At 42.4% G+C, this 21,607-nt stretch overlaps 2 protein-coding genes across 9 annotated transcripts in view; both read right to left on the bottom strand.

The window, feature by feature from the left end:
* LOC110496545 (zinc finger protein 704) overlaps positions 1-14,084 on the bottom strand; it is a 98,154-nt gene extending 84,070 nt beyond the window's left edge. The window contains exons 1-2 of the mRNA XM_036953282.1: positions 13,101-14,084; positions 9,014-9,234 (exon numbers count right to left, since the gene is read on the bottom strand). Of these exons, the coding sequence (XP_036809177.1) occupies positions 9,014-9,234; positions 13,101-13,358 (479 nt within the window). The 5' untranslated portion in view covers positions 13,359-14,084. The remainder of the gene's footprint in view (positions 1-9,013; positions 9,235-13,100) is intronic.
* A 2,848-nt stretch (positions 14,085-16,932) lies between these two features.
* The window catches only part of LOC110496546 (phosphoprotein associated with glycosphingolipid-enriched microdomains 1), an 87,105-nt gene continuing 82,430 nt past the window's right edge, over positions 16,933-21,607 (bottom strand). For all 8 annotated transcript variants that reach the window (XM_036953274.1, XM_036953275.1, XM_036953279.1 and 5 more), the window contains one exon: positions 16,933-21,399. In XM_036953274.1, coding sequence (XP_036809169.1) covers positions 21,040-21,399 — 360 coding nt within the window. In that variant the 3' untranslated portion in view covers positions 16,933-21,039. The remainder of the gene's footprint in view (positions 21,400-21,607) is intronic.

Here is a 21,607-nt window from a genome sequence, read left to right as displayed (position 1 = left end):
AAGACACAACATTTGGGCTAAAACATTGTCAAAACTTTAAATCATTATTTTCACTCTTTACAAATTGTTTTGCAATAATTAGTTATTTTCATACTTATTGTGTTAGGCTAAATGATTTATTTTGTAACATATATTTAGGATTTGTACAGTTTGATAGGCAAGAGACATATCCTAATCTGGCTATTCGTTTTTAGCCTAAACCAAAGTTAATTCAAGTGTTACAGGCTAAACATTTATCTGGTTGTTTTTGACTTATATAAATGCACAATTTGTAAATAAAAGCTGTTTGTGAGACAACTAACACCGACTCCTCATTTGCTTATTGAAAGAGCTCCCGAGTGGCACAGCGCTAAAGGTGTCACAACAGACCCTGGTTCGATTCCAGGCTGTATCACAACTGGCCGTGATTGAGAGTCCCATAGGTTGGCGCACAATTGGCCCTGCGTCATCCTCATTAGAGTTTGGCCGGGGTAAGCCATCATTGTAAATAAGAATTTGTTCTTAAATTTTTTGCCTTGTTACAGTTGAAGTCTAACTTTACATACACCTAGGTTGGAGTCTTTTTTCAACCACTGCACAAATTTCTTGTTAACAAACTATAGTTTTGGCAAGTCGGTTGGGACATCTACTTTGTGCATGACACAAATCATTTTGTTGCCCTGCTGTGTGCTCACTGCGCTGTTGCTAGCTGCCAGACTCAGGCGGTGCAGTCAAGTTCAAATATGCTAAACCACAGTTTATGTTTATCGACAATGGCTGTCAACCCTACTGTATACAATTCTTTCTCAAGAAATAAGTCAATTGCTCAGGAGAAAGAAGATAACTAGATGAAAAGACTACGGAACATATATTGGCGTGGGACATACCATACATAGACTGAGTACAGCCTTAAGTGATATGCCAGTTATTTAACACACATACAGGAAGTTGTTTTAGGCACAGTTCAGCTGAAATGAAGCTGACCAGAGGCTGCAGGCTTGCTGTATGTGTATGTGTGTGTGATTGCGAGCCTGCCAAAGACTAGGGCAAAGCAGTTGGCTAGGTGCTGCTCTGTTTCAGCTCTCATGGGCAGTCTAGTGGTTTGCAGAAGGTGGTGTTTTCTGTACCCTTGAGTGTCCATGCACACAGGGACCTTTGACATGTTTTGGATGTCAATTTGATTGGTGGATTCAAATAAAAGTATAAAGTATATATACAGTGGGGCAAAAAAGTATTTAGTCAGCCACCAATTGTGCAAGTTCTCCCACTTAAAAAGATGAGGCCTGTAATTTTCATCATAGGTACACTTCAACTATGACAGACAAAATTATTTTTAAAAAATCCAGAAAATCACATTGTATGATTTTTAATGACTTTATTTGCAAATTATTGTGGAAAATAAGTATTTGGTCACTTACAAACAAGCAGGATTTCTGGCTCTCACAGACCTGTAACTTCTTCTTTTAGAGGCTCCTCTGTCCTCCACTCGTTACCTGTATTAATGGCACCTGTTTGAACTTGTTATCAGTATAAAAGACACCTGTCCACAACCTCAAACAGTCACACTCCAAACTCCACTATGGCCAAGACCAAAGAGCTGTCAAAGGACACCAGAAACAAAATTGTAGACCTGCACCAGGCTGGGAAGACTGAATCTGCAATAGGTAAGCAGCTTGGTTTGAAGAATTCAACTGTGGGAGCAATTATTAGGAAATGGAAGACATACAAGACCACTGATAATCTCCCTCGATCTGGGGCTCCACGCAAGATCTCACCCCGTGGGGTCAAAATGATCACAAGAACGGTGAGCAAAAATCCCAGAACCACACGGGGGGACCTAGTGAATGACCTGCAGAGAGCTGGCACCAAAGTAAAAAAGCCTACCATCAGTAACACACTACGCCGCCAGGGACTCAAATCCTGCAGTGCCAGACGTGTCCCCCTGCTTAAGCCAGTACATGTCCAGGCCCATCTGAAGTTTGCTAGAGAGCATTTGGATGATCCAGAAGATTCTCCCAATGTCATATGGTCAGATGAAACCAGAATATAACTTTTTGGTAAAAACTCAAGTCGTCGTGTTTGGAGGACAAAGAACGCTGAGTTGCATCCAAAGAACACCATACCTACTGTGAAGCATGCGTTTGAAAACGTTTGACCTCTGTCATTGCAAACAAAGGGTATAACAAAGTATTGAGATAAACTTTTGTTATTTACCAAATACTTATTTTCCACCATAATTTGCAAATGAATTCATTGAAAATCCTACAATGTGATTATCTGGATTTTTTCTCATTTTGTCTGTCATAGTTGAAGTGTACCTATGATGAAAATTACAGGCCTCTCATCTTTTTAAGTGGGAGAACTTGCACAATTGGTGGCTGACTAAACACTTTTTTTGCCACACTGTGTGTGTGTGTATATATATATATTTTTTTTTTTATGTGCACACACTAGATCATCTCCCTGATACAATATCCTGCTCTGTACCATATCATTAGTTGGATATGGATTAATAGCTGTATGCGCTCACATGGGAGAGGATTAACCAGCTGAAGAGACACACAGGTATCAAGATGATCAATAAGCTATCCAGTGATGCCAACAGAAATATCTATTTTAAAATCACTGCTCCTTTGCAAAAGGGCAATTATCAAAAATTCCTTGGCTCATCCATAAAATAAATTCAATCTGAACAGAGATATTTTTACTTTAAAATGGTTGAAGATAGACAAGTACTTTGAGAGCCAAATCAATAGTTCAACAAATAATACTACATCAATGAGTCGAAAAACTGCATGGATCTGCATGGTGTGTGCATGCGTATGTTGGTTTTTATTGTACTTTTACAACGGCTTCCAAATCGATTTCCGCCATCTACCGTCTAATAGAGAAATAATGCCTGGCGTATAACACCATATAGTTTATAGTACATGAGTGTTTGCCATTTAATGGTAAAAGTGTGTCTTTCTTTTATTAGACTACATTTCACAGCCAAGAAGACACTCATTCACTTTTAATTGCTCTGGAGTTGGGAGCTTGGAAAAAGCAGTTTGTTGACCACATAGAAACAATAACCGCATACTGAGCTAAAACCTCCACTATAGGATCTGTCCCAAATGGTACCCTACTCCCGATATAAAGCCCTATGGGCCCTGGTCAAAACTAGTACACTAGGGAATAGGGTGCCATTTGGGATGCACAGTTTTATTTATAAAGTGCCTCTCAGTGTGTGTATGTGTGCCAGTAAAGGCAGATAGATACCTGTAGGTTGTTTATACTGTCGAGATGTATTTTATATTTTTTTCTAGGAGTGGGTCTCGCTGGGTACTTCCATATATGTGAGTGATTACTGTTGTTATGCAGAATTTAATGCCTATTCTGAACATATCTGTGGTTGGTAACTCACCTCTCAGGGATCAATGCCTTTATAATCTAAAGCTGTTGTTGGTCTGCAGAGATTAATATTATTAGTGTGTGTGTGTTCGGAACTAATGACCTATGGATACAGGTTGTGCCAACATCCCATTATTTTAAACTGGGACAGAGCCCTCGCTCTGTCTCACTAACCCCTTTTTGTCTGCTCATAAAAGGAGTAACAACGGCCCAGTGCACTACTTTAAAAAAATATAAATTGTATTGTGAATTATCAGGGGGTGCTGCAGCACCCTCAGCACCAATACTTCTTGCGGCTATGGGACAGCTGTGATGGAAACAAGTCGTTTCGGTACAATTCTCTAAATGCAGACAGAATGTTCGTTCCACATGGTGGGATCTTTTTGTGTTGGTAAAATTATGTTGAAATGCCTTCATGCTCAAATACTGATATAATAATAACCATCAAATCGAAGTAAACGTGGAGTCACGCAATGATACACTACATCACCAAAATAATGTGGGCAGCTGCTCGAACATCTCATTCCAAAAATCACTGGCATGAATATGGAGTTGGTCACCCCTTTGCTGCTATAACAACCTCCACTTTTCTGGGAAGGCTTTCCACTAGATGTTGAACATTCCTGTGGGGACTTGCTTCCATTCAGCCACAAGAGCATTTGTGAGATCGGGCACTGATGTTGGGCCTGGCTCACAGACGGTGTTCCAATTCATCCCAAAGGTGTTCGATGGGGTTGAGGTCAAGGCTCTGTGCAGGCCAGTCAAGTTCTTCCACCCCCATCTAGACAAACTAAGGGGCCTAGCCCGAACCACGAAAAACAACCCCAGACCATTATTCCTTCTCCACCAAACTTTACAGTTGGCACTATACAGTCGGAACTACACAGCCGGGCAGGAAGTGTTCTTCTGGCATCCGCCAAACCCGGATTCGTCCGTCAGACTGCCAGATGGTGAACCGTGATTCATCACTCTAGAGAACACATTTCCACTGCTCCAGAGTCCAATGGAGGTGAGCTTTTGGTGATCTTAGGCTTGCTGGGCCATGGAAACCCATTTCATGAAGCTCCCAATGAACAGTTATTGTGCTGACATTGCGTCCAGAGGCAGTTTGTAACTCAGTGGTGAGTTTTGCAACTGAGGACAGATGATAATTTACGCACTACAGCACTCGGCGGTCCCGTTCTCTGACCTTGTATGGCCTCCCACTACGCGGCTGAGCCGTTGTTGCTTCTAGACATTTACAATTCACAATAACAGCAATTCCAGTTAATCAGGGCAACTCTAGCAGGGCAGAAATTTGACAAACTGACTTGTTGGAAAGGTGGCATCCAATGATAGTGGCATGTTGAAAGCTACTGAGCTCTTCAGTATGGCCATTCTACTGCCAGTGTTTGTCTATGGGGATTGCATGGCTGTGTGCTCGATTTTATACACCTGTCAGCAACGGGTGTGGCTGAAATAGCCAAATCCACTAAATTGAAGGGGTGTCCACATACTTTTGTGTATATACGCACACAACCAGTTAAAAGTTTTAGAACACTTACCCATTGAAGGGTTTTTCTTTATTTTTACTATTTTCTACATTGTGGAATAATAGTGAAATAACACATATGGAATCATGTAGGAACCAAAAGTGTTAAATCAAAATAGATTTTATATTTGAGATTCTTCAAATAGCCACCCTTTCTTTGCCTTGACAGCTTTGCACAATCTTGGCATTCTCTCAACCAGCTTCATGAGGCAGTCACCTGGAATGCATTTCAATTAACAGGTGTGCCTTAAGTACATTTGTGGAATCTCTTTCCTTCTTAATGCGTTTGAGCCAATCAGTTGTGTTGTGACAAGGTAGGGGGGTATACAGAATATAGGCCTATTTGGTTAAAGACCAAGTCCATATTATGGCAAGAACAGCTCAAATAAGCAAAGAGAAAACAACAGTCTGTTACTTTAGACATGAAGGTCAGTCAATACGGAACATTTCAATAACTTTTTCTTCAAGTGCAGTCGCAAAAACCATCAAGCGCTATAATGAAACTGGCTCTCAGGAGGACAGCCACAGGAATGGAAGACCCAGAGTTACCTCCGCTGGAGAGGATACGTTCATTCGAGTTACCTCCGCTGCGGAGGATACGTTCATTCGAGTTACCTCCGCTGCGGAGGATACGTTCATTCGAGTTACCTCCGCTGCAGAGGATACGTTCATTCGAGTTACCTCCGCTGCAGAGGATACGTTCATTAGAGTTACCTCCGCTGCAGAGGATACGTTCATTAGAGTTACCTCCGCTGCAGAGGATACGTTCATTCGAGTTACCTCCGCTGCAGAGGATACGTTCATTAGAGTTACCTCCGCTGCAGAGGATACGTTCATTAGAGTTACCTCCGCTGCAGAGGATACGTTCATTCGAGTTACCTCCGCTGCAGAGGATAAGTTCATTAGAGTTACCTCCGCTGCAGAGGATAAGTTCATTAGAGTTACTGTACCTCTGCTGCAGAGGATAAGTTCATTAGAGTTACTGTACCTCCGCTGCAGAGGATACGTTCATTAGAGTTACCTCCGCTGCAGAGGATACGTTCATTAGAGTTACCTCCGCTGCAGAGGATACGTTCATTAGAGTTACCTCTGCTGCAGAGGACAAGTTCATTAGAGTTACCTCCGCTGCAGAGGATACGTTCATTCGAGTTACCTCCGCTGCAGAGGATACGTTCATTAGAGTTACCTCCGCTGCAGAGGATACGTTCATTAGAGTTACCTCCGCTGCAGAGGATACGTTCATTCGAGTTACCTCCGCTGCAGAGGATACGTTCATTCGAGTTACCTCCGCTACAGAGGATACGTTCATTCGAGTTACCTCCGCTGCAGAGGATACGTTCATTCGAGTTACCTCCGCTGCAGAGGATACGTTCATTCGAGTTACCTCCGCTGCAGAGGATACGTTCATTAGAGTTACCTCCGCTGCAGAGGATACGTTCATTCGAGTTACCTCCGCTGCAGAGGATACGTTCATTAGAGTTACCTCCGCTGCAGAGGATACGTTCATTCGAGTTACCTCTGCTGCAGAGGATACGTTCATTCGAGTTACCTCCGCTACAGAGGATACGTTCATTCGAGTTACCTCCGCTGCAGAGGATACGTTCATTCGAGTTACCTCCGCTGCAGAGGATACGTTCATTCGAGTTACCTCTGCTGCAGAGGACAAGTTCATTAGAGTTACCTCCGCTGCAGAGGATACGTTCATTAGAGTTACCTCCGCTGCAGAGGATAAGTTCATTAGAGTTAGCAGCCTCAGAAATTGGAGCCCAAATAAAATGCTTCAGACAGTTCAAGTAACAGACATCTCAACATCAACTGTTCAGAGGAGGCTGTGTGAATTAGACCTTATGGTCGAATTGCTGCAAAGAAACCAATAAAGGACACCAATAAGAAGAGACTTGCTTGGGCCAAGAAACACGAGCAATGGACATTAGACTGGTGGAAATGTGCCCTTTGGTCTGTAATCCAAATTGGAGATTTTGGTTCCAACCGCCGTGTCTTTGAGATGCAGTGTGGGTGAACGGATGATCTCTGCATGTGTATTTCCCACCGTAAAGCATGGAGGAGGTGGTGTTATGGTGTTGGGATACTTTGCTGGTGACACTGATTTATTTAGAATTCAGGGCATTCTGTAGTGATACGCCATCCCATCTGGTTTGGGCTTAGTGGGACTATCATTTATTTTTCAACAGGACAATGACCCAACACACCTCCAGGCAGAGTAAGGGCTATTTTACCAAGAAGGAGAGTGAGGAAGGGCTGCATCAGATGACCTGGCCTCCACTATCACCCAACCTCAACCCAATTGAGATGGTTTGGGATGAGTTGGACCGCAGAGTGAAGGAAAAACAGCCAACAAGTGCTCAGCATTTGTTGGAACTCCTTCAAGAATGTTGGAAAAGTATTTCAGGTGAAGCTGATTGAGCAAATGCCAAGAGTGTGCAAAGCTGTCATCAAGGCAAAGGGTGGCTATTTGAAGAATCTCAAATATAAAATACATTTTGATTTGTTTAACACTATTTTGGTTACTACATGAGTGTTGTGTTATTTCATAGTTTTGATGTCTTCATTATTATTCTACAATGTAGAAAATTGTAAAAAAAGAAAGAAAAACCCTTGAATGAGTAGGTGTTCTAAAACTTTTGACAGGTAGTGTACAGTGTATGTTGTGTGGTCCTCCCATTACGACTCGGGAAGCCATGCAGTTGATTAGGCAACAGATTAAATAAATTAGGATGAACTTCACAGGGTGATGAGCTTGATGCAGATTTTCCAAAAATATTGAGGGTCTTATTCTGGTGACATGATGACCGATGCTTGACTGCTGTTTGACAAATAAAACTATTCTGGCTCTTCTCCATAATAATCTCATCATGTAGACTAGCCTACCTGCACTGTATCTGCAAAGCTGTTGGCTAGAGTGCAGATGTCAAGACCAGAGCACATTGTCTATTTAATGCAACAGTTTTTGTGACAAAACTAGCAGTAGAGTCGAAAATACGATGGAAACACATTCAACTTTAATTTGGTACATGAAAACATGTTGTGTGCACTACGTCATCGCGCACAGACTTATCTGCAACAAGTCTGTTTGGTGGAAACAGACCAGTGGTGGAAAAATGTGCTTATTTTCTTTATTATGACTATTTGATTGTAGTAGACTTATTGAATCACAGCAGTGTAATGCCTACATGGTCATATATATTAAAGCCATATGCAAACCTCTTGGTTCCTGTTAAAGCACTTTAAAGGCGACAGATCATAAGGTTTAACAGATCAGATTTGAATTTCAGTCCATCGTCATCGATCCATTGTACCACACCTAAGTACACTGAGTGTACGAAACATTAAGAACACCTGCTCTTTCCATGACAGACTGACCCAGTGAATCTAGGTAAAAGCTATGATCCCTAAATGATGTCACTGTTGAATCCACTTCAATCAGTGTAGATGAAGGGGAGGAGACAGGTTAAAGAAGGATTTGTAAGCCTTGAGACATGGATTGTGTATGTGTGCCATTCAGAGGGAGGGTGAATGGGCAAGACAAAATATTTAAGTGCCTTTGAACAGGGTATGGTAGCACCGGTTTGAGTGTCAAAAACTGCAAAGCTGCTGGGTTTCTCAGGCTCAACAGTTTCTCGTGTGTATCACGAATGGTCCACCACCCAACGGACATCCAGCCAACTTGACAACTGTGGGAAGCATTGGAGTCAACATGGGTCAGCATCCCTGTGGAACTCTTTTAACAACTTGTACAGTCTATGCCCCGAATTGAGGCTGTTCTGAGGGTAAAAGGGGGGGGTGCACGTCAATATAAGGAAGTGTTCTTAATGTTTTGTCCACTCAGTGTATATCACATATATGTAGCACAAAGAAACTCTAACCAAAAACCAATCCCATAACACACCACACACACACACACCTATGTGAAATGTCTAGCGATGTAGCAGTTGTGGCGCAATGATTGAAAAGTGTTGACGGGTTCAGAGGGTCCCTGGTTCGAACTCAGTAAGGAAGACACGGAAGCAATACTTTTACACACACCAAACAGAAACACACGAACCATCGGCCCAAACACCCAATAACACACATACACACTGTCTGTCTTACCTGGCATGGGGCACATCGATGCTGGATGACACCACTTTACGTTTCTGGTCCAGCAGGGAGACAGAGCGGGTGTGGTCCCTCTCAGGACCCTCCAAGGTGCGCCCTGTCCTCCTGCCATCCACTGCCCGCTCCCCCTCCACCGCATCTGGGCTCAGGGAGTTGGCCTCCCCGTTCTGGCCCTGGTGTGGAGTCCCGTCCCCCCGGCCGTTACTGGAGCTCTGCTGCAGAGGACAACAGATATGACTGGATCAATACAGAAGAGTAAAGACTGGGACTCTGGGAGGCAAGAACCTAAGAGGGTTTGTATGTGGAAATAAAATAAAGATGCGAAATCTCACTACATATTTGCCTTCCAGTCTCTCCTTTGTCATTCTAGCAAATACTCACATGTACAGACAGTTTGCTAGTGCTGCTAGCGTTGAGCTAACACCAACAGGATGTATGCTACCAGTGGAGGGTGTTTGACTTTCAAATATGTCAAAGTCCGGACTCTCTTTGTTTGTGTGAGAAAGCCCCTGAAGGTGGCTGCTCTTGTTGCTGCAGTGCCCCGGTGGTGATAACAGCCATTCCCTTTTGCACAAGCAAGCATCTCCCCTGACATTCTGTAAACCACTACCCCGTGGAAACAATCATGTGAAGCGAAGCAGCACACACACAAAATAACTCGGGACGGCAACAGATTGCGTGTGTGTAGCATGCCGTGCACACTTGTTTTTGGGCACACCTTAAATAAAGACGTCAACCATCCAGACATGCACGGTGAACACACACATATACACACACACAATCGGAAAGGGCAGGGAGAGAGAGAGATACACATGGCTAACTGCACCAGCAGAGCGTTGAAGGACAATATGCCCATACAGATTTACAGTGGGATGGAGATCCTCATCTCCAAAACACACAAACACGATCAGTTCTCAACTGAAGAGAAAACTACAGGAAACACCCAGTCAGTCGATCAGACACAGTTTTGAACAGTTGGCTTAGATTAATGAGGTAAAATATGGATTATAATCTATAAATACCTGGCTGAGCAAACATTTAACAAGCGAGAAAGCCTTTCTGAAAACAGGACTTGAGTGAAACAACAAGATGGATTATCTGAACTAAGAGAAAGATTAACTGTTACCTAGACCCGTTATTTGACTATAACCAAAACAATCTCTATCGCTTCCTTTTACAGCCCTATGAATTATGATATTTCATGCATGGCAGGAAATTGCAGAGCTAGCCAAATCGACCATAAAATGTAAGTTGAGTTGCACGTGTCATACGAGTTTTCAATGTGGGGTAACTGTCTCGCAGCTCCTAAATTCAGGAGATTAATAATGTAAGTTTAACAAGCTACCATGCTGTACACACCACACACACACACAAAATTAATGTTCTTGCTTTAGGCATGAGGTTTTTCATCTCTATTAGGCCAAAGGTAAAGAAGTTTTCATGCATCATAAATTGACAATAGCTCAGGAGTCAAGGAATACTTGGTTTCATCCTAATGGTATTTGTGTTCAACTCATGTGATGCATTGTTCAAAGATTAGGCTATATATTATCAAATGTATTCGGATAAAAAAAAAATCATCAAACAGTGCTATTAAAGATTTTAATAATAATATTTCAAAAATATATATATTTGTAGAATTCGGGAGATTTACATGGATTACAGGTTATATGTACATAGAAGGATGTGAATTAACCTAATGGGGAGGGCTTCGCTCCAGGATAAAGAAAATACATATTTTGCTTATATAGCCAGCCAGAGCATTCAATATTATTGTAGTAAAATAAACATGCAATGTTATTACAGTTTTAACTTTCTGTGTATGGCTACACAGTAAACAAGAGGAGATCAGGGGCACGGTCATGAAGTAGTTGATTGGTTTAAAACACTCAATGTGTCAGGTGATGTAGCCTAGTTAGCCATGTTGATCTCATTCTCTGAACCATCACGTCACTGCAGCTTACAATAGCCAAATGCAACAGTCGGGATATTGATTAGTGCTCTCCATTCACCAACACAGCCCTCTGATGGCAGGATCCATGATCCTTCCCTCAAAGCAAGGGGAGGCCTTGCCTTGGCTACACTGCCTGGTGAATGATTTTGGCAAAGCACAAGCCAACCAAACCGGACTCTCTCTCTCCCATCTGATTACTCATCTATCCATCATGAAGGAATCTAAACATGGCCCCGTCATGCATGCAGGCAAATGTTGGCCAACCAACCAATGAGGAGCAATGTGCTGATGAACAAAGAGTCAGTCAGTTAGCTTCAGTTAGGATGTCTGATGTCAAATCAACTGAAAACAACACATGCCTTTGTCTGTGTGGGAGCCGCATAAAATGGCAGTCAGTCGGTCAATGCTATACCTCCTTCCTTTATAACAACAAGTGGCATTCTCCCACCTCCCCTCCATCCCCTTTTCCCTCCATCCACTCCTCCTTCCTCTAAAGTGAATGGTGCTCATTTGGCATTCTGGGCACCTTGCCAGAGCTCCAGATTCTTCTCCAAGCCGTGCCCTTCTCTCTCCAAGCCATGCTTTGTTACTACAGCTGCTACAGCAACTGCTTGCTAGGAGATGTGAACCTCTTCAGTTAAACATCTCTCACACCCGTTCCTATCCTCCGGCCAGCCTCTCACCCCTTCCTCTTGTCCCGCCAGCCTCTCCCCCCGCCAGCCTCTCCCCCCTCCATTCTCTGACCCCTACTCTCCTCCGTCCCCTGATTCTATCCATGTCTTGTCTTTCTACTTTTAGAAGATTGAGCGGTGCTGAGGGAAGCTACCATTCTGTTAGAGAACTATTACTTAAAAATGACAATCGGACTATAAATGGAATGGTTATTATGGCTTGTTTATCAAATGTGGTTGCTAGGAGGCGCTGGCTATGGCATCCTGCATTTCTGTCGTGCCTTCATGCAGACGTACTACTTACATTTCTCTTTATGGAACTGTACTTGACCACTATTTGCATTCTGACTATGCATAATAGAATGGGTTTGTTTATAAAACATGGTTGTGTCCTATGAATACCCATGCTATGACATCTTGCATTTCTGTCATGCCTTTATGAAGATGTTTACATTTGCTGTTTTGAAACTGTATCCATATGCCTGTTTTCCCATTCCAGTCACTGAACTATGACCCCATTGCTTGGATCAAACCCCCAATACGTATTAATAGGCTACATTATCCAACACAGTCACATGCATTCCCCTCTCATCATAGGAGCGGTTTTTATAAGGGACCACCAAGCAGGCAGCCTCACCAGACCATCTTTGTTGTGAAACCATGCGACACCATCAAGCTGGAACTTTTAAAGGCAGGCAATGAGGTCACTCTCATAACAGGAAGGAATACATGTTGATATTTAGGAACACAATGTACCATCCAGTGTGGCATAATAATATGATATCTACTATTCTACGCCGGTTATTTAGCCTAAAGTCAATTGTTTTCTTCAGTAGCAGCAAGGACACAAGTGTGACATGAATGAAACAAATAGCTTAGCTAATGACTACATACTACCCCCTCCCCTACACAATAAAATAAATGCAACTACTGTTATTACATGAATTCCTACATTATAATGACATATTCAATGCAATATGACGGTTAATATGCATGAATTGCCAGTGTCATATGCGACTGATTCATTGTGTACAATCTGTGATGTTTTATTACATCAATGATCGGTCCAAAACGCTGCAGAGCGTGTTTGCGTCTGCCACCTACCCACTGGGTCAAATCTACAGTCAATGGGTCAGAAAAACACTGCGCAGATAGGGCCCTATCATAATCAAGCATTCAATGGGAACACCTTTGTCCTGTATTTAATGATACATATTTTGACAGTGCATTGTTATTATTCAATCTGTAGTTCTGCACTACAATATAAATCTCATCTGGATTATTCTGGGTGTGTGACTGTCTGCCTACCATTAATATAGCTTGTAATACCCGGTTGCAGCGGCGGGCAATGGATGCAATAGCACGCTCTTTCTCCGTCTGTGCACGAAGCAGTTAAACGCTGCAAAACACCGCTGCACAACAACTGCAGGCTTCCCGGTCACACACACAAACAGACCTTCAAGCTGGATTTGAGCGGTCCTTTCGCCGTCGTTTGGTTGAAGCCCACGGCTATCTCGTCCTCGGAGAATTCTTTCAGGCTTCCGTCTTGCATTAGTACCGTGTAGACGTTACGCCGAGGTCCGGTTGAAACGTCTCTGTTTTCCTGCTTGACAGCCTGTACCAGTCCTGTCAACGGAGCCCCGTCCCCAGTCGGACTCGGCGCATACACCCGGCTCCCCAGGATTGAACGCTTCACCAACCGCCTCGTATGCATAGCGATCAATTTATAGCACCGAAATTAAAGCGGAATGCGGTCAATGTATATCTATGGACGTCGAGTTAGAATTGATAAACACTGACATGAAAAACACAACACCGCAGCGGATAGACTACGTGCTCCATAAACCCTAACCCAATGTTAGAAAGCGGCAACATACTCTGCTGCTAGCACGGGTCAAAACGAACGATATTCAAAAGCACGAATATGTGTAGAAAAAGCTACATGCATGGATTAACAAATGCATGAAAACAAGCCATTCCCCGTGAAATAACCTCTTCAACAGACCGGTTACTGATATTTCTTCGTTCGACCTGTTTGTTTTCCTGACTGTTCCCTCTAAACTCGTAAGAGAGCACAAAAACACGGAAATGTATTTAAGGACCGACAATGACATTTGTACAGTACATTTTCATCCGAACAAAAGGGCTTCGCCAATACACAAACAAAGATATTAATTGTGATCTACATGAAAAATTATTTAAGTTTCACACACATATTTTACACCGGTTTGCCGTCTGACAGGGTGAAATTTGCTGAAATAGCCGCGTACAGTAACTCCGGATCCATATTCTAGATAATCCAGTCCGTAGCCGACTGCCAAGAGCCAGCGCCTCTACCGGCGGATTGCTGCCTGTAAACATGTGCGGTCTCGCGGTTGACTCGAGCTCCCATTGGTCGACCCAGCACACGCCTCCACTGGGCTACGCACATTTTTCTGTCAGTGAAGGGATTCGATTATCTGGCCCGGGTTACCCCAGTGAATGAGTTTAAACCGGGTGAAAAGTGATTGCATTCGTTTTGGAACCGGGGTATCTCCTGGGCGCGATCCAGATGCCCCTTCAAAACCCATGTAAAAGTCGCTCAAAACAAAGGTGACGTAGCCCAGGCTTGATTAAGCACGTGGAGTAATGAGTAGGACTCTGTTTTACCATGCAAAAATGATTGCTCTTGCTAAAAACGCTTTATAAACCTTCCCGATGAAAACTATGTTAACAAAAATGTTAACATAATTCGTATGGAAAAGAGATGTATGTTCCTGAATGATGCACCATGCTGCCTTGTTGACAACATGACCGAGCAGCGCAGATTAGGTTACTGTTCGATTTGAAAAAGGCGCTCCTCCCTCACCGCTTTTGTCTGTTCACGTCACGGGCCATATACCGGTGCACCGGGGTTCAGGTTAATAAAACTCCCTCAATTTCCCTCCAACAAAAGGTAATGGGAGTTGGAGAGGACGCTCCATCAGACAGGAAGCGACGTTTCAAAATCTCTCCACAAAAAATGAACCCAGGAATTTTGGATTTTTTTTGTATAGAGGTCAATGGAAGGGAGAGTGTCAAATTTGGTCATCAAAAATTGTAATTGCTCGTTTTCTACGTGAGGTTATTTGATGTAATATACGTTTCGTAATGGTTAGGTGCGCCAAGAAGTTAAGAATACACTGGTAAAAATGGACGCACGTGGCATTTCAGCACCTTAAAAAAATATATATACTTTATAGGGGACTCCTCATGGATTTAACATATATTTGACATTGGCATTGAGGGCTTCTATCATCTTAAAGTGGTCAACTGGGTCGGGATTCCCATAAATTGGGAGCAATTATCCAATGAAGAAAATTGACTACTTTAAAATTGAGATTTTAAAGCGTCGCAGACGCTATAATAACACATAAACAAAGATGAGTCCTCTATCTATCTCTATGACATGTTGTTCAAACGCGTATCTGCCCAATCATTGGCTAGAATGGTCCCACCTGATGTCGCCTGCCTTCCATCTTTATGGACATGTATTTCCATTGTTACAGCGGTCAATCGAGTATTTTGTCTGTATAACACAAGTTTTGTCTCCATTCAAAACAATGACGCAACGATGGATAGAAGAGAAAACGAAATGGGAGGGGTAGGGGAGAGGATAAAAATATGGGAATGTAGCGGAAAGAAACACTTAGACCAGCCAGGCTCAGTAAGACTAGTTGAGAAGCCAGGGTTATTATGGTAATTTCAAGCATAAAGCTTATAGTTTGAAACCAAATATAAGCCTACTATTATTATGTTCACTTCTATTAGCCCACAACGTTTTATTTTAGGAGCTATGAAGGCCATTTACCTAAAAATCATTGCTCCTGGATTTATAAGGCATCAAATATGTAATTTGATGATTACTATCAGAAAAATGCGTCAGAATCTCTCTATCATCATGGTCACCTCAAATATTTCTGATTGGCTGGGCCCTGCTCCCAAGTGGGTGGGCCTATGCCCTCCCAGGCCCACCCATGGCTGCGCCCCAGCCCAGTCATGTGAAATCCATAGATTAGGGCCTAATTCATTTATTTCAATTGACTGATTTCCTTATATGAACTGTAACTAAGCAAAATCTTGTAAATTGTTGCCTTAATATTTCTGTTCAGTATAAAACAATAATTGGTTGCACTTTATTTTAAGGCACTGTGTTAACTGGGTATGCTAAGTAGCCACCTACAGAGAATATCTGATAGTAGTAAAAATGGTGCCTGGTTCTTTTGGTAGTATTACACACTACTCAGCCCATAGTCTACACAGACCGGTGCAGCATAAACAATTTGAGTTGCAGGAGGGTTGGTTATATGCAAGAATAGACCATTGCCGTATATGGATCTGTGCCATTTACTTTGAACTGGACTGTGTTTGCAGCATGAGCGGTCGTGAGTAGATGTGCTTGTTTTAGCAATATGGGAATGATTGCTTCCTACAAGAGCACAAAACTAGACATATTTGAAAAGCGAGTCAGGTAAAGAGCTTTTTTTGTCTTAAAGGGGCAGTGTTGTATTTTGAGGCAGGCTTTAATAAGCTAAGTAGCCAATAAGCAGAGGGTAGCATACAGTAATTTGTCTGATTCTGTAATAATGGTATGGGAATAATAACGCTATTTATTTTGTAAAGTGGTTTCTTGCATCAAACAACATTTTCAGTCACGTCCTTGTCTGAAGGACAGGTGGATAAATAGGTTCATGTCAAGCCCTGTATGCTTTTTTCAAAAGTCTCATGGAATGTGGGCCTACATTGAACACCACACATTGTCTGTAGGCTGAATGATATAACAGTTATTTGCATGTTAAAATGTTATGGGATGCATGTTCTCCATTGTTTTTGATGGTAGGCCACTCTGGTAAGCCTACATTATGATCCAATAGCCACAGTAGCCTACATTGCCACTGTTATAACTAACTTAAAGCGTGACCACTGCCTGTGTTCACAGTAAACGCGCTGGAAGTTGCACAGAATTTTCACAACTTTCAAGTTTCACTCAGCAGACATGAAATTAGCTCAGTGCTGAAACATTGGAGTAGACATACTGTGAAATTAGTGCTACCTAATATTCATTTTCCCTCTTTTGGTCAGAGGGTAGGCCTAACACAAATGGTCCATGCGAGCCTGTTTAACTGCTAACATGATAAACTAGACTTTCAATGAATTAATGCAATACTGTTGCAAGTAGCTAATCAATGTTCCAGATTAAATGTATAAAACACCATTCTCCCCCTGCAAGCTATCTTCATGAATAAAAAATACACACTTACTTGTTATACATCTTTTAATATTTTCAAATTATGGTCATAAAATATTTTCATGCATACACAGGAAACCAGATAGAATCTTATGACAGATGTGCACATAACTGTCAAAGAAAGCATGGCTCTGTATGCATCCCAAATGGCACCCTTTTCCCTATACCTATAGTATTTATTAGTGCAATACTTTTGACTGTTCAAAAGTAGTGACCTATGGAGACAATAGGGTGCCATTTGGGACACAGGGTCCATGATGAAAGACAATAGTAAGGAATTCTCTGCTGCTTGTTGAGAATGTATTGTTTCATTATTAGAGAGTGGGCTGCATGAGAGGGTGCTATGATGGGCTTCCTCTCCATGCCAGACGTACGCTCGTCTGTGTGTGGTACCTTTGGTTGTGAGATTTGGCACTAATGTTCCTATTTGACAGATCGTTTGTTAAAAGCCTTTTATGGCATTTCCATAGACACCATTAGGTTTAAATGAAAGCATTTCCTGCTACATGAACTCATCTGGAATCTGTTGGGGAGAACAATGGTCATTAAAAGGTCATGTTTTTGCGATTTAACATTAATGAAATGACAATTACACTCTATAAAATGTGTGTAAAACCTCATATGCAGGGCCCTTGCTTTAAAGGACATCTGAAATGTATAGCATCTTTAATGTGTCTATCAATTGTTGCTAATTTAGTGGGAACTGTCCTTTCTCTCCTTACTGGGTTTAATTTGTGAATATAATATCAGTCAACCTGGGCGCTTGGTTTGTCATCAAGAAGCTCATTCAAGCTCATGCATGTGTAATGAAATCCACTCACTCACTCTGCATACACCAATAATGTGCAATATTGAGATAACAGAGAAATGGGAGGAAAACTAAGATAGTATTATTGTTTAACTGTCAAATGCAGATATCATCATTGCAATAGCTAGTTATTTAGTCACAACTTACTCAGTTAGTTTGAAAATAAACACCAAACAACAATATTCATTCACTTTTCTTTAAAAAAATAAAAAGTACCAACTTTGACTTTTCCGTTTTTAAAACACCTGTACCAACACAATGTACCATACTTGAATAAAACAACAGAACAAAATAACCAATGAGATGGTGACCTATTAAAACAGAATACAGAACTCCCAAACAGTCATACGCCACCATTCAATCAATCACTATATTTTCAACAATAGTTAGGTCACTCTCTGAGTAAGGGCATACTTACAGCTAGCCTAAATGTATTCCCTTAAAATGACATCATGGTTTTACTGTACTCTATGTGCTTTTATAGCCACTATTAAGCAGTCCAAATCACATGCATACATACTACAAAATATACTTTACCATTTGCAAATTCATACATGAACCGACTTCATGAAATGGTACTCTAACTTTATACAACCCTCGGTTAGCATGTCATCAGCACATGCTACCTTAATAGTGCTTGTTCAAATAGTTAAGTTATTGATATTGATTGATATTATAATTGTGCACATGATGGGTTATATGTATGTATGATGTTGTTGTTGTTGCTATAAGCTCTGTACAGAAGCAGTAGCATAATGTTTTTTCACACTTTGTGCTTTCAAATCCTTTTCCACCGTATCAATAGTTTGCGTACCTACAGGGTAAGCATAAACACGCCATACAAACATATTATACACCTTGATCAATACAGCTGCATTAACACACCGTTTTGCTGTTGCATATTGTCACATTGAGCGAATATAAGTCTTTTAAATACATTTTGAATCATGGGAAGAAATATAGAGAAAACAACAACTGAGTTGAACAATTCACACAAGAAATCACAACAACATTGATAGATATGGTCTCACCATTGTTCGTCTTTTGTTTGAATGAATAAGTCCTTTTTAAAAAGTCTGGATTATTCATGAGTACCTTTACTACTTTATTACCATGGTAACCCACGTATTCATGTGTTTATCCTATGTACAGAACAAAACCTTTTCAAGTTTCCCTCATGAACAAACACACTTCCTGATATCCCTTAATCACACAATGATCCACCATCTTCAAATAAATAGGAATTTGATTTAAAAAATAAAAAAAAGTTGACATGTAAATCAAATCAAAAATGTTTTTGAAACTAAAACAAGCCGTCCCATTTAGAGTTCAGCCGTCTAAACTGCCTGACTTGAGGCTACTTATTTCACAATAGTATGTAAGTACACATATCTATCATATCTCTGATTTATCATGATGTTCTGAATGAAATGTTGCACTAGGAAGGGAGAACAGATTATATAAACAGTGACATTACATTGTGGGGAAACATTCTACTCATACCTTTATAAGTGCCTTATAGAACGACATTATGGCACAAAAACTCATTGGTTTTCAATCACAAGGCACTGACAAAGTGTCACTGGCCAGTCAGCTTGTCACCAGCCTTGTAAAATGAACTGAATTCGTAATGACTGGTTAGAAATGTTTAGAAATGTACTATTTTATAGTCTGAGGAAATAATTATGATGGTGATGGATAATGTAGAAATATTGGCCTTCCTTCCCACATTGATAGCAGTCGTTGATAATGTAGCTAACCTTCAATCTTCAGTGATGTGATGTGCACCATGATACAGAGTGAGAAGCGACATCACAAAGTGGACGGACGCCAATAACTTGAAAACGGACGGTGATTTCATAGTTCAGATACTGATTTGATAGCACCCAGAGTGCGTACATTGTAATTTAAGGGCCCCATGAATTGATGGAGAGTTAAGATTATAGCTAATTCAGTCAAATATCGCTGGGCTGTGGGCACACCCAAACTGCACTGAGGGGGTAGTGGGCAGAAACACTGAATTGGTGATGATGGGCAGTAGGGTTGAAGGTTGAAGTTCAGAGCCCTGAGGTGGTGTTCCTGTCATCAGGGCTGCTGGGTAAAGTTGAGGCTAGTAGTGAGGCTAATGGCGGGGGTTGAGGGTGAAGCTAGGAGTTAGGCTAATGGTTAGCATTGAGTGTGAGGTCAGGAGTTAGGCTAATGGCTGGGGTTGAGTCTGAGGCTAGGAGTTAGGCTAATGGCTGGGGTTGAGTCTGAGGCTAGGAGTTAGGCTAATTGAGGGTGAGACTATTAGTTAGGCTAATGGCTGGGGTTGAGGGTGAGGCTAGGAGTTAGGCTAATGGCTGGGGTTGAGTCTGAGGCTAGGAGTTAGGCTAATGGCTGGGGTTGAGGGTGAGGCTAGGAGTTAGGCTAATGGCTGGGGTTGAGGGTGAGGCTAGGAGTTAGGCTAATGGCTGGGGTTGAGGGTGAGGCTAGGAGTTAGGCTAATGGCTGGGGTTGAGGGTGAGGCTAGGAGTTAGGCTAATGGCTGGGGTTGAGGGTGAGGCTAGGAGTTAGGCTAATGGCTGGGGTTGAGGGTGAGACTATTAGTTAGGCTAATGGCTGGGGTTGAGGGTGATACTATTAGTTAGGCTAACTGCTGGGGTTGAGGGTGAGACTATTAGTTAGGCTAATGGCTGGGGTTGAGGGTGAGACTATTAGTTAGGCTAACTGCTGGGGTTGAGGGTGAGACTATTAGTTAGGCTAACTGCTGGGGTTGAGGGTGAGACTATTAGTTAAGCTAACTGCTGGGGTTGAGGGTGAGGCTAGGAGTTAGGCTAATGGCTGGGGTTGAGGGTGAGACTATTAGTTAGGCTAACTGCTGGGGTTGAGGGTGAGACTATTAGTTAGGCTAACTGCTGGGGTTGAGAGTGAGACTATTAGTTAGGCTAACTGCTGAGGTTGAGGGTGAGGCTAATGGTTGGGGTTGAGGGTGAGACTATTAGTTAGGCTAACTGCTGGGGTTGAGGGTGAGACTATTAGTTAGGCTAACTGCTGGGGTTGAGGGTGAGACTATTAGTTAGGCTAACTGCTGGGGTTGAGGGTGAGGCTAGGAGTTAGGCTAATGGCTGGGGTTGAGAGTGAAGCTAGGAGTTAGGCTAACTGCTGGGGTTGAGGGTGAGACTATTAAGTTAGGCTAACTGCTGGGGTTGAGGGTGAGCCTATTAGTTAGGCTAACTGCTGGGGTTGAGGGTGAGGCTAGGAGTTAGGCTAACTGCTGGGGTTGAGGGTGAGGCCCCAGAGGCTCAGGTTTAGGCCCCGCACTGTAGCTTTACTACCCAGTTAGAGACGGGAACTCTCCCTGTTCAACCCCAGGCCCAGCTCACCTACACTCTCATAGTCTGGCTCCTGAACCTGGTTCCTCAGCCCCAAGTCCTCTCCATTACCAGTCTTAGTGAGGCAGATGTTCTCGTAGCCCGGGTCGATGCTATCTGCAGGGGACTCCTGGAGGTCCCCAGAGGGTCCCTGTGGGTCTGACTCCCCCTCTCCGAGCTGGGGGTAGATGTCCCTGACAGTAGCGTAGAGATCACTGGAGGACGACTCAGGGACCAGACCTTTGATCTCAGCGATGCTGCTGTAGTCACTCTCCTTCTCCTCCACGTCTAGGTGTGTCTTCCTCACTGTGGAGTACATGTCTGACAGCTGGAGAGAAAGAGGGATGAGAGAGTGAGAGAGAGCAAGAGTAGGAGAGAAAGAAAGAAAGAGCGAGAGAGAGAGAACGAAAGAGCGAGAGAGAGAGTGAGAGAGAGAGAAGGAAAGAAAGAAAGAGCGAGAGAAAGAGAGAAAGAAAGAGAGAGAGAGAGAAGGAAAGAAAGAAAGAGCGAGAGAAAGAGAGAAAGAAAGCAGTCAG

The sequence above is a fragment of the Oncorhynchus mykiss genome, chromosome 18, assembly GCF_013265735.2.
Source record: "Oncorhynchus mykiss isolate Arlee chromosome 18, USDA_OmykA_1.1, whole genome shotgun sequence".
NCBI lineage: Eukaryota > Metazoa > Chordata > Actinopteri > Salmoniformes > Salmonidae > Oncorhynchus > Oncorhynchus mykiss.
The sequence above is the reverse complement of the archived record's forward strand: the minus strand, read 5'-3'. Positions and strand labels throughout refer to the sequence as shown.